This window comes from Limulus polyphemus, unplaced genomic scaffold, assembly GCF_000517525.1.
Source record: "Limulus polyphemus unplaced genomic scaffold, Limulus_polyphemus-2.1.2 Scaffold1232, whole genome shotgun sequence".
Classification (NCBI taxonomy): domain Eukaryota; kingdom Metazoa; phylum Arthropoda; class Merostomata; order Xiphosura; family Limulidae; genus Limulus; species Limulus polyphemus.
The window spans coordinates 278,771-290,979 of NW_013666842.1; the positions used below are offsets into that span (position 1 = coordinate 278,771).

The 12,209-nt window shown below is 33.3% G+C and overlaps 1 protein-coding gene across 1 annotated transcript in view; it reads left to right on the forward strand.

Annotated features, from left to right (window-relative positions):
- Positions 1 to 11,264, forward strand: part of LOC106462723 (transcription factor AP-4-like) — a 26,408-nt gene extending 15,144 nt beyond the window's left edge. Inside the window, exons 3-5 of the mRNA XM_013922670.2 lie at positions 6,960 to 7,131; positions 7,946 to 8,172; positions 8,451 to 11,264. Of these exons, the coding sequence (XP_013778124.1) occupies positions 6,960 to 7,131; positions 7,946 to 8,172; positions 8,451 to 8,864 (813 nt within the window). The 3' untranslated portion in view covers positions 8,865 to 11,264. The remainder of the gene's footprint in view (positions 1 to 6,959; positions 7,132 to 7,945; positions 8,173 to 8,450) is intronic.
- The last annotated feature ends 945 nt before the right edge of the window (positions 11,265 to 12,209 follow it).

A 12,209-nucleotide genomic window follows, 5' to 3' on the forward strand; every position in this document is an offset into this window, starting at 1 on the left:
AAAACTCACAATTTTTAAAAAACAACGATTATTTTATATACAATTTTATAAAAATGATATTGTTTCCAGTCTCCAAATTACTAAAATACAATAAGCTACTGTACAAGGTTAAAAAGTGGTGAAAAAAAGCCGATTAAACTGGAAAACAATATCTTTGTTGTTTTCTTAAAATTGAATTTTTACACACGTGACAAAACGTTTTTATAAACACCTTTGTGTTTGATGATTTCTAATCTGTGTGGATGTACCCGTAGTTAGTAGCTCAACATTTCCACCACCCTTATTTGTCGAGCCTTTCAGTACAGCTATCTCCGTGTTTTATCGAAATATAATTTGTGGTGTGATATTCAAGTGTGTAACTTGCAAGCTAACACCTGATACCGAAAAATGCATGTGAAACTTTTAGATGTAATTTTTTTTAGGGAGGTGGCACTCCGCTAGCACACAGCTGATTCTGTTAGCGCGTGACTGACTAGACTTACTGGGCACGTGATAGCGTCGCCGGCTTTACCATATTTGGCAAGGAATTTCTGGCGTCCACGCTTGCGGCGCGGAGTGGCAATGTTCAGTGAAGTATTTCCTTGCGGCGAGACACCTTCTGGTCCAGCGCTTGGCACGTGTGGAATTTACCTAACATGCTCTTCTCGGAATTACTAAACAAACAACTCGAACTGCATTTACGATCGTGCTGGGCTTCCCCTCCCCCCTTTACTTGCACTTTTGCCAAGACAAGGAACTCCAGGAGGAAAGTTTTTACTGCTGTACAGAATTTTACTCATTCGTCACTCCGGAAATGGAGTAATGTTCCAAAAAACAACAACTGTGTTTTATTACTCATTACAATCTAAATACGTTACGAAAGCTGTTCGGTTGTCCATTCTATCTGTGTAATGAGAGTTTACCGCTAATTTGGTTACTTTTCCAAATAATTTTGTTAAGCAGAAAGTTCGAGCTTTTCTCTCTATGGAGTTTCTAAAGTCAGCGACATATAAATTATATTTGAACATATCATGGCCTCAATTTGATATAAACACTACCAAAAAAATGAGCCAGGATGATATCAAATTATTTGATGTATTACGAGCATTCTTCTTAAGAAGGAAGATGTAGCATGATGGACCCGATGCCGACTGGCTAAACTGGAATTTTTGGTGAGTTTTACCCAGAACTGTGGGAGGTGGGTTGGTCCCTCTTTCATAAGAAAATGTTGGAATACCGCTTTACAATGTCACTTCAAGACAAGCTGTTCCCGTTTCTTGAAGACTTCTATTAACTTCTAGCTTTTGTACTGAGGAAGCTGCAGTGGCGAAACGCTGGCAAAAATATGTATTTTTAAGTTTTGCGCCAAAATGTAAATAATTTCGATACTTTCTTGGTTTTTAACCATAAAAATGCCAGAATGATCGGTATTTAAATTTTGTAGCAGCTAGAAGATTGCTGTTTTGTTAAATTTTCGAATTGCTACTAGTTCCATACATCAATATCTTCCGGTGGGTCAGCGGTAAGTTTATCTACTTACAACACTAAAATCTGGGGTTGGATCCCCCGACGGTGAACACGTACTTTTCAGATATCCCATAGTGTAGCTTTGCACTAAATAATATAAAAATATAAACATCAAACACGTAAGAAGGCTACAAATAGTCAACCTGAAACAAGTATCAGAATAACAATATATGTGAAGCTAAAGTTGTTTCAGAATTAATTGTATTTTCACATTTTGTTATGTCAGAGTTTTTTCTTACTTCAACGCTTTGACAACTTTGTAATAAAATTGTAAACCATCTTTATATTGTATTGATAAAGATTTACAAATAAAGAAATAATTTCACGTGTATAGGATTCATAGTCAACATATATATTAACAGCTATAGATGTTGATAGTATTATTTAACTGTTCTATCGCTGTGCTTTTTGTCATTATTTTGATCTGGATTTCTCTGTTACATTGTAGTTTTTGCTTCTTGTCGAGGAGTTATGGTTAGTTTGTATTGTGTTGATATCTATGCATTGGTTTTCAAACTGGCAGGATTATTTCTAACTTAGCACGCTTCTTTACTTGTGATCTGTATCAATAAGCGTATATTTGCCAAGAAGGTGAAGCACGTGAAGAAGGTAGGCAGTTTGACAGTTGTGGTGACGTAACGTCAGCTGAGATTGTACGAGAACTTTGAAGTTGCGTGATTAACTTATGTAATCAGTTAGCACAAACAGTTAGCATTTTATATTCTGTAATTCTTTTATGAAGTAATACAACTGTTGTCAGATAGCTATGATGTTATGTCTTGTGAAAAGCAGTAGGAACTGGTTTATCAAACTTTGAAGGATTTCACGAGGAAAAATGTGTTTGAAAAAACAAAACTATTTAACTTTGTTGACGCTCATGGCATTTCTTAGCTTTTACTTCCTATGTAGGCCTATTGGTTATTGCTCGAAAAATCACCTGAACACAAGATTGATCGATGATATAAATTTCCTGGATTTATCAACATATAATATTCACAATACAGTTCATGTCAGGAAGCTGTTATAATCGGATCAAGTTATTGAAATCAGGAACCTACACAATCATTACTATTGGTTCAAGTTGATATTGAAGTTGTCAAGAAGCTACAATAGCGGTTACTGGAGATCAGATTATTGTTGAAATCCAGGTCCCAAGAAATTGTAATATTAGTTACTGACGTATCAGATTATTGTTGAAGTTCAGGTGCCTAGAAGCTGGTATAGTTTTAGTTAATTTACATCAGATTACCATTGAAGTTTAGGTGCTAAGAAGCTGTAGTAGTATTTATTAGATTTACTTCCGCAGGGTCCCCGAAAGTGTTCTGTTTCAAGAATAAATAAAACCAAAATTAAGAGTAACATATATTTTTATTTTTTGCTTTTGTATTCTTATGTCATGATGTACTGTAGCTTACAGAGTGCATAATTCGTCTCGTCATTTATGGCATGTGCATGTTTTACTAACGTCACAACGGTACAAATTGCACTGTTAAACGTCCCTTATGTGACGTCATTTTAGTGTCTGTTGACTGACTGACAGACAACACACTGCTGTATTGCGGTGCGAGTGGTTAGAACAGGTAACCCCTCCAGGCAGCCTTCGTCCCTCTTTCGAGGAACTAGAGTTTAAGGTTATTTTTGAAGTCCAAGTGCCAAAAAGCTGTAGTATTAGCTACTTGATATCAGATTATTGCTGAAGTTGTCAGGAAACAGTTACATCACACCATTCTCCTAACTACTTCATTATCTGCTGTTCCTAGAATTGCGTGGTGTCTACTTCCGTATTTGGCTCCATATGTTTATGCATCAAAACTGGTTCCCTTTCTAATTTAGCCACAACCATGCGATGTTATTTGTTCTGTTTCTTCTAGGTTGTCTGTAACCTTACACAGTCAGAGCATTTAGTATAATATCACGAGGTAGCCTCCAGCAAAGTGCAATTTATCGTATAAAATATTTCCATGTATTGGAGAGAAAACGTGTCAATATACAAAATAAGATTAAGTTTTATTTTTTAGCAACGTTGAAAATAGATTTGTTTGATAATGTATTGCTTTCGTTTTGAAATAACATTTGTGAAAATATTTACACTGGCTTTTCACTGTCAAACATTCTTATGATCTACACTAGTTTGTTTTGTGTACGTATCTGGAAACCTTATGTAATATATGTTGTAAATGTTTCTTGTTGCATGGTGTCAGCTCTGTGTCTGCAAAGACCTGTAGTCAGACTTAACCGACAAGCTCTAATACCATTACTAAAAATACTAGTTATTCATCAACTCGAAAATCTTTGTGTAATTTATTGTTGATAAAATATTAAACTAGAAATATGAACTTGTACCCCGTTTATATTCTACTCGTTGCTACTTTTGTATCGGTGATCAGAATAGATTCGTGGTTTGTCACTCTTGAGTCTAACCTCTCAGTCCTTGCTTTTAACGACAAATTTTGAAATCATGGCTTCCACTTTGTTAGGCTTCGCTAACCAGCTGTCCTTGCGTGAACTTCTGCTTCATCTGAAGGCACAAGTGACTTGCACGTGCCGGTGAGCGCCAGCTGCTGTGTCATTCCAACACCTGCCTTTCTGCCGTTGGCTTGACCTAACCGTCTTTCTTTGGGCCACAACTTCTTGCGTGAGGGAATAGCAGTATTAAGACAAATTTCTTGTTTTGCCATAGTATTGTACTAGTTTTTCTTTTGTTTCTTTGAATATTTTAAGATTATATACGTAATATAAATGTGTACTAGCTGAAAATGACGTCATTAGTTTTAGTAACAAGCGCTTAAAACAGCACGTGGGATTTTGTGATTCACTTGTATTAACGTCATGAAATACGTTGAAAGCTATTGTGAATAGTAATATGGCATAACAAAATATATAATTGTGGCACGTTAAAACAAGTGCCTGAATTAGAAAAGGTGTTATTTACGTGTAAAAATCTAAACTCGCTATTTACGTGTAACAGTCTTATTTGTGAATAAAGATTTGTTTCCACTGCTAATCGTGGGTAAATTTATACTCTTCATTACAGAGCATAGTATAAGATAAAAACTTTTTTTTTCTGTATGTAAAACTACATCCCGACCTCACTTGTAATCGCTTATTTACTTATATATTTGTGCTAGCTATAAATCTACCTAAATTGGCAAAAACCAAACGCCATTTAATGTTATCATTTCTCTGCATCTCTGCTACCCAAGCGAGCACACAGTTAAACTACAAGACACGAAATTTCATCAACGGTCTTTACAAAGTTGTAATTACGGGCAGCACAACTTTGGAACTTCTGATTAAAGAGAGCCTAGTGTTACGTATTAGAATTTCAAATAGCCTGAAATTGAGTTAACTGATACATTTAAGTTTAGTAGTTCAATTAAAGCCGATATATATATAGTCAGTTTATGATATTTGTTAACAAGATTGATACACACAGTTTTCCTTTTAAACACAAATACGTTTTAATATACACGCAACAATACAATTTACAATAACAATTAAAACAAATAGTTATTACAAACAATGATTTATAAACAAAAGTTTCACAAACTGACAAACAATATAAAGTATTTCTAGTTTCGAACTTCCTTGATATATTATCTAGGGTTCACAAACTGACAAACAATATAGTCTTCTTTCTAGTTTGAAACTTCCTTGATATATTATCTAGGGTTCACGATGAGCGAGTTGATATAGGTACAATTCACTTGGTAGAGAGCTAGCTAGCCCTGTAGTTCTCGCTGATCACACGCCGTTTACATAGCGAGTTTCACCGATGACGTTGGTAATGTTTTCGTAAAAATACTAATGTCCGATGAGAATCTACTGAAGTTAAACGATTTGTAATGTTCGAACTTTGTAAAAGTTCCTGGTCAAATATCTGAAGTTTTCCGATTGGTAAGCGTTATAACAATCACAGTTATAGCTTCCGAAGTTTATAGCACACTGACTATTGCGAACTAATAATAGATACTCCCTTTGGCGCGTCGCGTTGGTTATATTTATAGCCGTGTGGAGGCGTTCTAGAAATTTCAGTTTTATGTAACAATACTGAGCTACATTTAAGCGTTTACGTATATAGATATATTGTTGATTCTCACTCTCGAGAATCTTCTACAACTTTGAAGAATAGGCGGGAGTTTCGCAATACATATTTAACACCATAAGCTACACATGTTTCAAAATATAAACTTAATATAAACAAATTCGTTACACTAAATATTACACACAATTTTCCTAGCTTAACTAATAAACTTTGTCGAGTTATTCTTGTTTTAATACTTTCACATTAGCTATTTATAAATAAATATACTTATTTATGTAGTGTGGGTCTATATCCAATTTCTTTGACTGATTTTTATAATCTCCCTCCCATTTGAGTCTCAGCATTTTCCTTACAAATGTTTATCGTATTACATTAACTTCTGTTTAACATACAGTTTGTGTATCTGATGTAGATGGAATGTGTATTCCGAGTTGTTTATGATATATTATTATTCATCACTTCTGTGGTTGTATTGTTTATTAGTAGACTACGTTTTTCGACTCACGAATCTGCTTCTGATATAACAGTAGTGTAAAATGTTTAACACCTGCCACACGAACCAGCCCAGCATCTGAGCTTAAGAGGAGTGTCATTCCGGAAATCGATGATTTAGGGTTACTTCTGTAGTTCACAATGAATGACGTTCGGCACAACTTCTGAAACGAAAAACAAAGAAACCAAATATTAATGAAAATATGAAAGCTATATGTATTATACTGTGCTGGGCATTATACCATCCTTCTTATATTTACTCTTCATTATAATGCATCTGCTTCAACTTCAACACAGCATCTTTCGCCTTTGCTGTGCTGTTAGTTTCACAAAATATTGAAACTAATGATTTCTTATACATAATTCCAATCCCCTTTTTGAAGATAACAATACTATTGTGCCCGTTTTGTGTTTTGCTGTCAATGCAGTAATCAATTGACGAATCGTCGATTAAGCTGGTATGCCAAATCGACTGTAATTTCTACAAATAAGTTCTTCCCTCGTCCGACATGGACTCAGGGTTTAGCTTAATCGCTACACTTAAACCATCACATTCACATTTAGAACGTTTCATTGCTACATCGTTTTACTTTACATTTACAAGTCAGCTTATCAATGTTGGCTCTCATAGTCTAGGTCCAGCGACCTAGATCTCGAAAATAGTGTCAAATGCCTTCTTTTTGTCTAATCAAAGCAACCCAAACATCAAAATGCCGGGCTGGCTCGTGTGGCAGGGGGTTAAAGAACGCTGTTACAATGCATTCTTCGTTCGTGTTACATAAAAAATCTTGAAACAAAACCATTTGTTCTAACTTCAAAAATATGGCTAGATAGTACATTTAGAGAACAGGCTAAAAACAAAGAATATTAATTTTGCCAATTTTTTTTGTTTTTTGACGTTATTTTGTTTCTCTAGGCTGCCATTCTACAGCACACAACAGAGTATATTTATCAACTAGAGCAAGAAAAAACCAAACTCTTATCTCAAAACTGCCAATTGAAAAGACTCCTGAACTCCCAGCTGGTCCTAGACAATGACTGTAGCAATTCAGGCTCTCCTTTGCCCAAACGAAAAAAAATTCAACATTGTAAGTGACTAGAAGCAATGGAACTCCGATATATCTAGAAATTGTTAAATTATATTTTTAAGCAACATTGTGCTACTACATTAAGAGTAAAAAACATAAGCGACGTTTTATAGCACAATGAAAGATAAAATCTTTATCAAAAATGTTTTTCAGCCGAATAGCTTGGATAACACAGTTACCATGAGCTGGGCTAGTGACTACGTATATTAACCACAATCCATGATTATGGTAATTGTGTTATCAGGACAAGAGTAAGCATTTATCGTTGTTTTTTTTGTAGTTATATTAAATAGCCCTACAGAAGAGTAAACTCTCCTCATGTTTAGTTTGTATTTGTAGGAAACAGTCCAATAGAAAAACTAACATTTCATATGTTTAGTGTATTTTCATGAAATTGTCCAACAGAAGAGACATTTCTTTTGTTTAGTTTGTATTTATGTGAAATAGTTCTGCAAAAAGTAACATTTCTCCTGTTTAATTTGTATTTGTGTGAAATGTCCAGCAGAACAGCTAACATGTCTTGTATTTGTATGACATCTGTCATTTTTAGTTTATAGTCTTTCACATAGCAATGCAGTCAGACAGAATATTTACTATAGAAACATCTCGATTTTGTTTAAAGTTTTGTGAATACCATTAAATTATATTCTAATTACTCAAAAGTTAGCTTAGGTAGGATTTATTACCTTTTTTCATATTTTTCAATAATTTAATGATGCTTTTTTTGAATTAGACTTTTAAATCTTACCAATATAACTTAAAGTAGAAATGAAAGTACTACTGTATGAGTAAATCTCCATTCTTTAACTTCTAGTAGCAACTGGAGACTCTTCTGATGAAGGAATAGGAAATATGAGTCCACATGGAGAATCTGATAGCAGCTTGGAGGATGTTAAATCTGAAGTGACTGAGCTGCGCATTCAGTTGGAGAGAGAGAGGAGACTTCGAATGATGTTAGAGGAACAGACTCACAGTCTAGAAAATCAGATGTGTGTTGACCACACTACAGAGCAAATCAAATACTATAAACAGGCTTTTGAGGTATGTAAGAGTTGTATTGAAAAGGAGAAATGTTTGTTCTTTCTAGTTCATCATATCTGTCAGCTTTTAGAAAAGTCTATTTTCTAACTTTTAATTCATTACATTTTTTTTTAGTATGTGTAAAATGTGCCTGAAATGGTCTTTTTTTATTGTTTGTTCATATGGACAGTAAAGTTTCCTTTTTTGTTGTTGTTTTGGATAGTTTACAAGCTATTGAGAAAGAAAAAATTAAGCTTCAGCAAAAGAAATTTCTCTTATTTTTTCTTTCGTTTTTTCAGCCACTAACAGGAATGTCCATTGGCCAAACAACCCCACAAGAGAAATTATTCAGTGCACAAGTTAGGCTGCTTCAGACAGAATCTGTTAGCACTGAAGTTCCTCAGGATTTATCTGGGAAGAAACCTTGTCTTCACCATACTGCTGATTCTGTTGTTCAGATGTCAAGATCAGAATCCAAAGAATTGCAGAACAGCACATCCAGACAGAACTTGGAGACAATTGTTGAAGCTATTCGCCATGTAGAAGGTGATCATTTGTTTTGTGATGATCCTGAACCACCCAGGATAATCAAAACACAGCCAATCTCAGAATCCCAATTTTCCAACACATTTATTGTGCGACAGCATGTTATTCACTGTCCTCCACCAGTTACATTTCCTCGACCAGGAGTCATTGTTTCCAATCATTCATAGCAATGCTCACATTTTGTGAATCATTCTAGCAGATTATTTGTTCATGAGCTACACCTATATCTCTCTAGGTGGTCTCATAAATCAATCATGCCACCATCTTTTCCCTGTATACTCTCACTGTTTTGGGACAGCATTCTGGGCATTCTCATATTGTAATCAAATCACTACAGTTTTATTCCACATAATCCATTTTGGGACAGCATTTTGTGTGGTCTCGTGGTGTAAAGTAATCACATCATCATCATTACACTCTGTATACTCTACTCTGTCTTCGGACAGCATTCTAGACTTTATTCATCATTTTACCAAAAAATGATCTTTGTAAAATATTTTACAAAGTTATGAAAAAGTCGTTAAAGATTTAGCTGTTTCTGACAGTTTTTTGAATAAATATTTAAGTATACATGATATACATTTTTTTCTTTAAAAAAATAGTAAATGTTAATTTTTGATAGATGAGACCCAATGTTCTTGTTGCTGATGATCTTCAGTAGCACCCTTATGTTTACAATATTTTCATGGTTGAATGAGGTGTCCAGTTTATTAAGAAAAGAAATTAAAAGAGCTGAGCACAAAAATTTATGTCTAAAGGAAATTAAGTGTTTATGCTATTCAGATTGTACATATATTTGTAATATTCTTTATTGTTATTTTAATATATACATATTGCTGTTTGTTTATAACTGGGGTTAAATAAGGCTTCTCACATTGGAATTTGATGGCATTTATTAAATTATTGTTCCTATTATATGTGCTTCCTTTAAAACAAGTGTATATTTATAAGTTACAAATTCCAAAACATACTGTGTTTATTAAGCTATGGAGTGTAGTTAAGTTTTAATACATGAAAATAGAATTTTTTTTGTTTAAAAACATCATAAGTGGAAAAATTACAAACTATATCTTACTAGTTTTTATTGCAAAGTTGTTGTAAAGTGAAAATATGAACCTAAAGTGTTAGTATTTTATGCTGACCCAAAATTGCATGAAATGTGATAAAAAGATCTTCACATTTACAAAGTTATGAAAAAGTCGTTAAAGATTTAGCTGTTTCTGACAGTTTTTTGAATAAATATTAAGTATACATGATATACATTTTTTCTTTAAAAAAATAGTAAATGTTAATTTTTGATAGATGAGGCTAATTCTGATGTTTGCAAAAAATGATATTTAAACACATGGTATAATTACTAAAATGTTATAAAAGATTTGTATTGTCTCTTGTTTAATACCAAGAGAATTCAACTTTCAAATCCAGCTTGAAATGTACAAGTTAGAAATACAACTACTAACGATATTAAAAACTCACAGTTGACCTTATAATAAGAAAAGATCAGAAACAATAGCGACAAGTGTGATAAAATGTTGCACCAACAATAATCTTATTGATAGACTAAACATTTAAAGTAACCATTCAACAAACTGTTGCCTCACAAATTCTTATAAAAATGTTAATAAGCATCAGCTCTATGAAAGTTTGTGGAAGAAATCTGGTTATTGATTTTAAACAGAGCTTGTAGAAATGTGTTCCATTAAAGTATTGCTGCCATCTGGTAAAATCCTTAATACGGGAAATTTGCATTACACTGTGAGACATGAAAAAATAACATGTTCTGACCCATATTTCCATAATTAGACACACCAAATGGCCTATAATTGTTTGTCTAACTGGTAATATCCCCATAAAAGTTGTACATTTTAGTTACACAAATAGATTATACTGTACATTTGTCAAACACTGTCTATTGAATGGACATAAAAACATGAGAAACTTCCTTTCTTTCTGTCTGCAATCAATATATTAGTTCAATAATTTCTCACAATTAATACAGTAATCTGATAAAACTGAAACTTGTAAGATATCAACTGCCAGAGAAGTTTTAAAGTGACAACTGTACAAGTTTTCCAAAGCTATTGTCTAACCAGTTTCAAAGGCTTAAGTAGTATTATTCATTTCTACAAGTAAACCAACTTTGTGAAAACCCCCTTTGGAAAAATGAAAACAAAGGAGTGGGGGGAAAGCTGTGTCTCTTATATGCTACATACAGTTTTCATGCATTTGGCTTTAATACTTTTCTAGTTATGTCCACAACTAACAACACTAGTTATCATGTGTCATACAGGAAGTTTTTATTCGTTTTATAGTGGGAGTTACTCCACAATAAACTAGTAGTAGTGACTATATATCTCACAGGAAGTTTTTACTTGTTTCATTATGAGAGGTACTCCTTTAATGGTTTTATGTAACTTAAACATGAAAGTGATTTAACTTGTGATAACACAAATCAAAAAATGTTTTACTCAGATCTGTACATTTCAAGAATTTTTTTCATATATGTAACTTCAATGTTCAATCATACATCAGCTAAGCTGTATATAGATCATGTTAATAAAATATTTCTTGTAAATTTAAATTTATGCTGGTTTAGGTATCATTTACTAGTGACTCCTATTGTTCTTTCACCACTACTTCAGTTATGTTTACCACAGTTTTAAGAAACCATTTCATTCTTCCTCAGTAAATATCTGTGATATCTTAGTCTCTTACAGCACTTCTATCTCCTGATGGCAGTCTCCAAGATCTTAGGCTTTTTAATTTATCACTTTCTCCTGTTTATAGTCTAAAAACCTTTGTCTCTTTGTCAGTCCCCAAAATCACATCCTTTAAAGATTATTCTTTCTTCTTATGATAAAAGTTTCAAAAATTTAGTTTCTTACAGTAATCTGATTTTCCTTTTTGTGAAGTATACAAAACCTTACTCTCCTTTGGTGATCTCATTTTTCCTTCCTATTGGTTGTACACTTCTATTCTTTATGAAAATCTCCCTCATCATTTCTAAAAAAGAAAATCTACATTCAAAAAAATTTTTTTTACAATATTACATTTAGTGGAAGGCTGGGTGTGAGAAACAGTTGTGAATTGGTTTTTGGAGAGAGTGAACAAGAACTTAATAGCATATCTTTCTCTGAGCATTTATTGATGTAAATTTTTTTTTATAACTAACCAGTGTTAAAATATATCTAGTAAAAAGCTCCACTAATATTGAAGAATCTGTTCAAAACATTGGTTTAAGTTTAGCAGTCAAATAACTTGGAAGATAGCTTTTATAGGCAGAAACATCTGTTAGCTGAGTTCTTGCACAGATCTTAAACTATAACGTTGATAAACGGAAACATCGGCACATGTAGATCTTGAAAGTCGACTTGTTGTAAACATGAAAATAGTGTTCATGACTGGACCAACTGTTGGTTGAAATATTGCAGAGGATTGCCTTACCGGCCTATGTTGATCTGACTCATTTTATAAGCTGTACTATTTCCTATAGAGCATTTTCCAGACAGTTC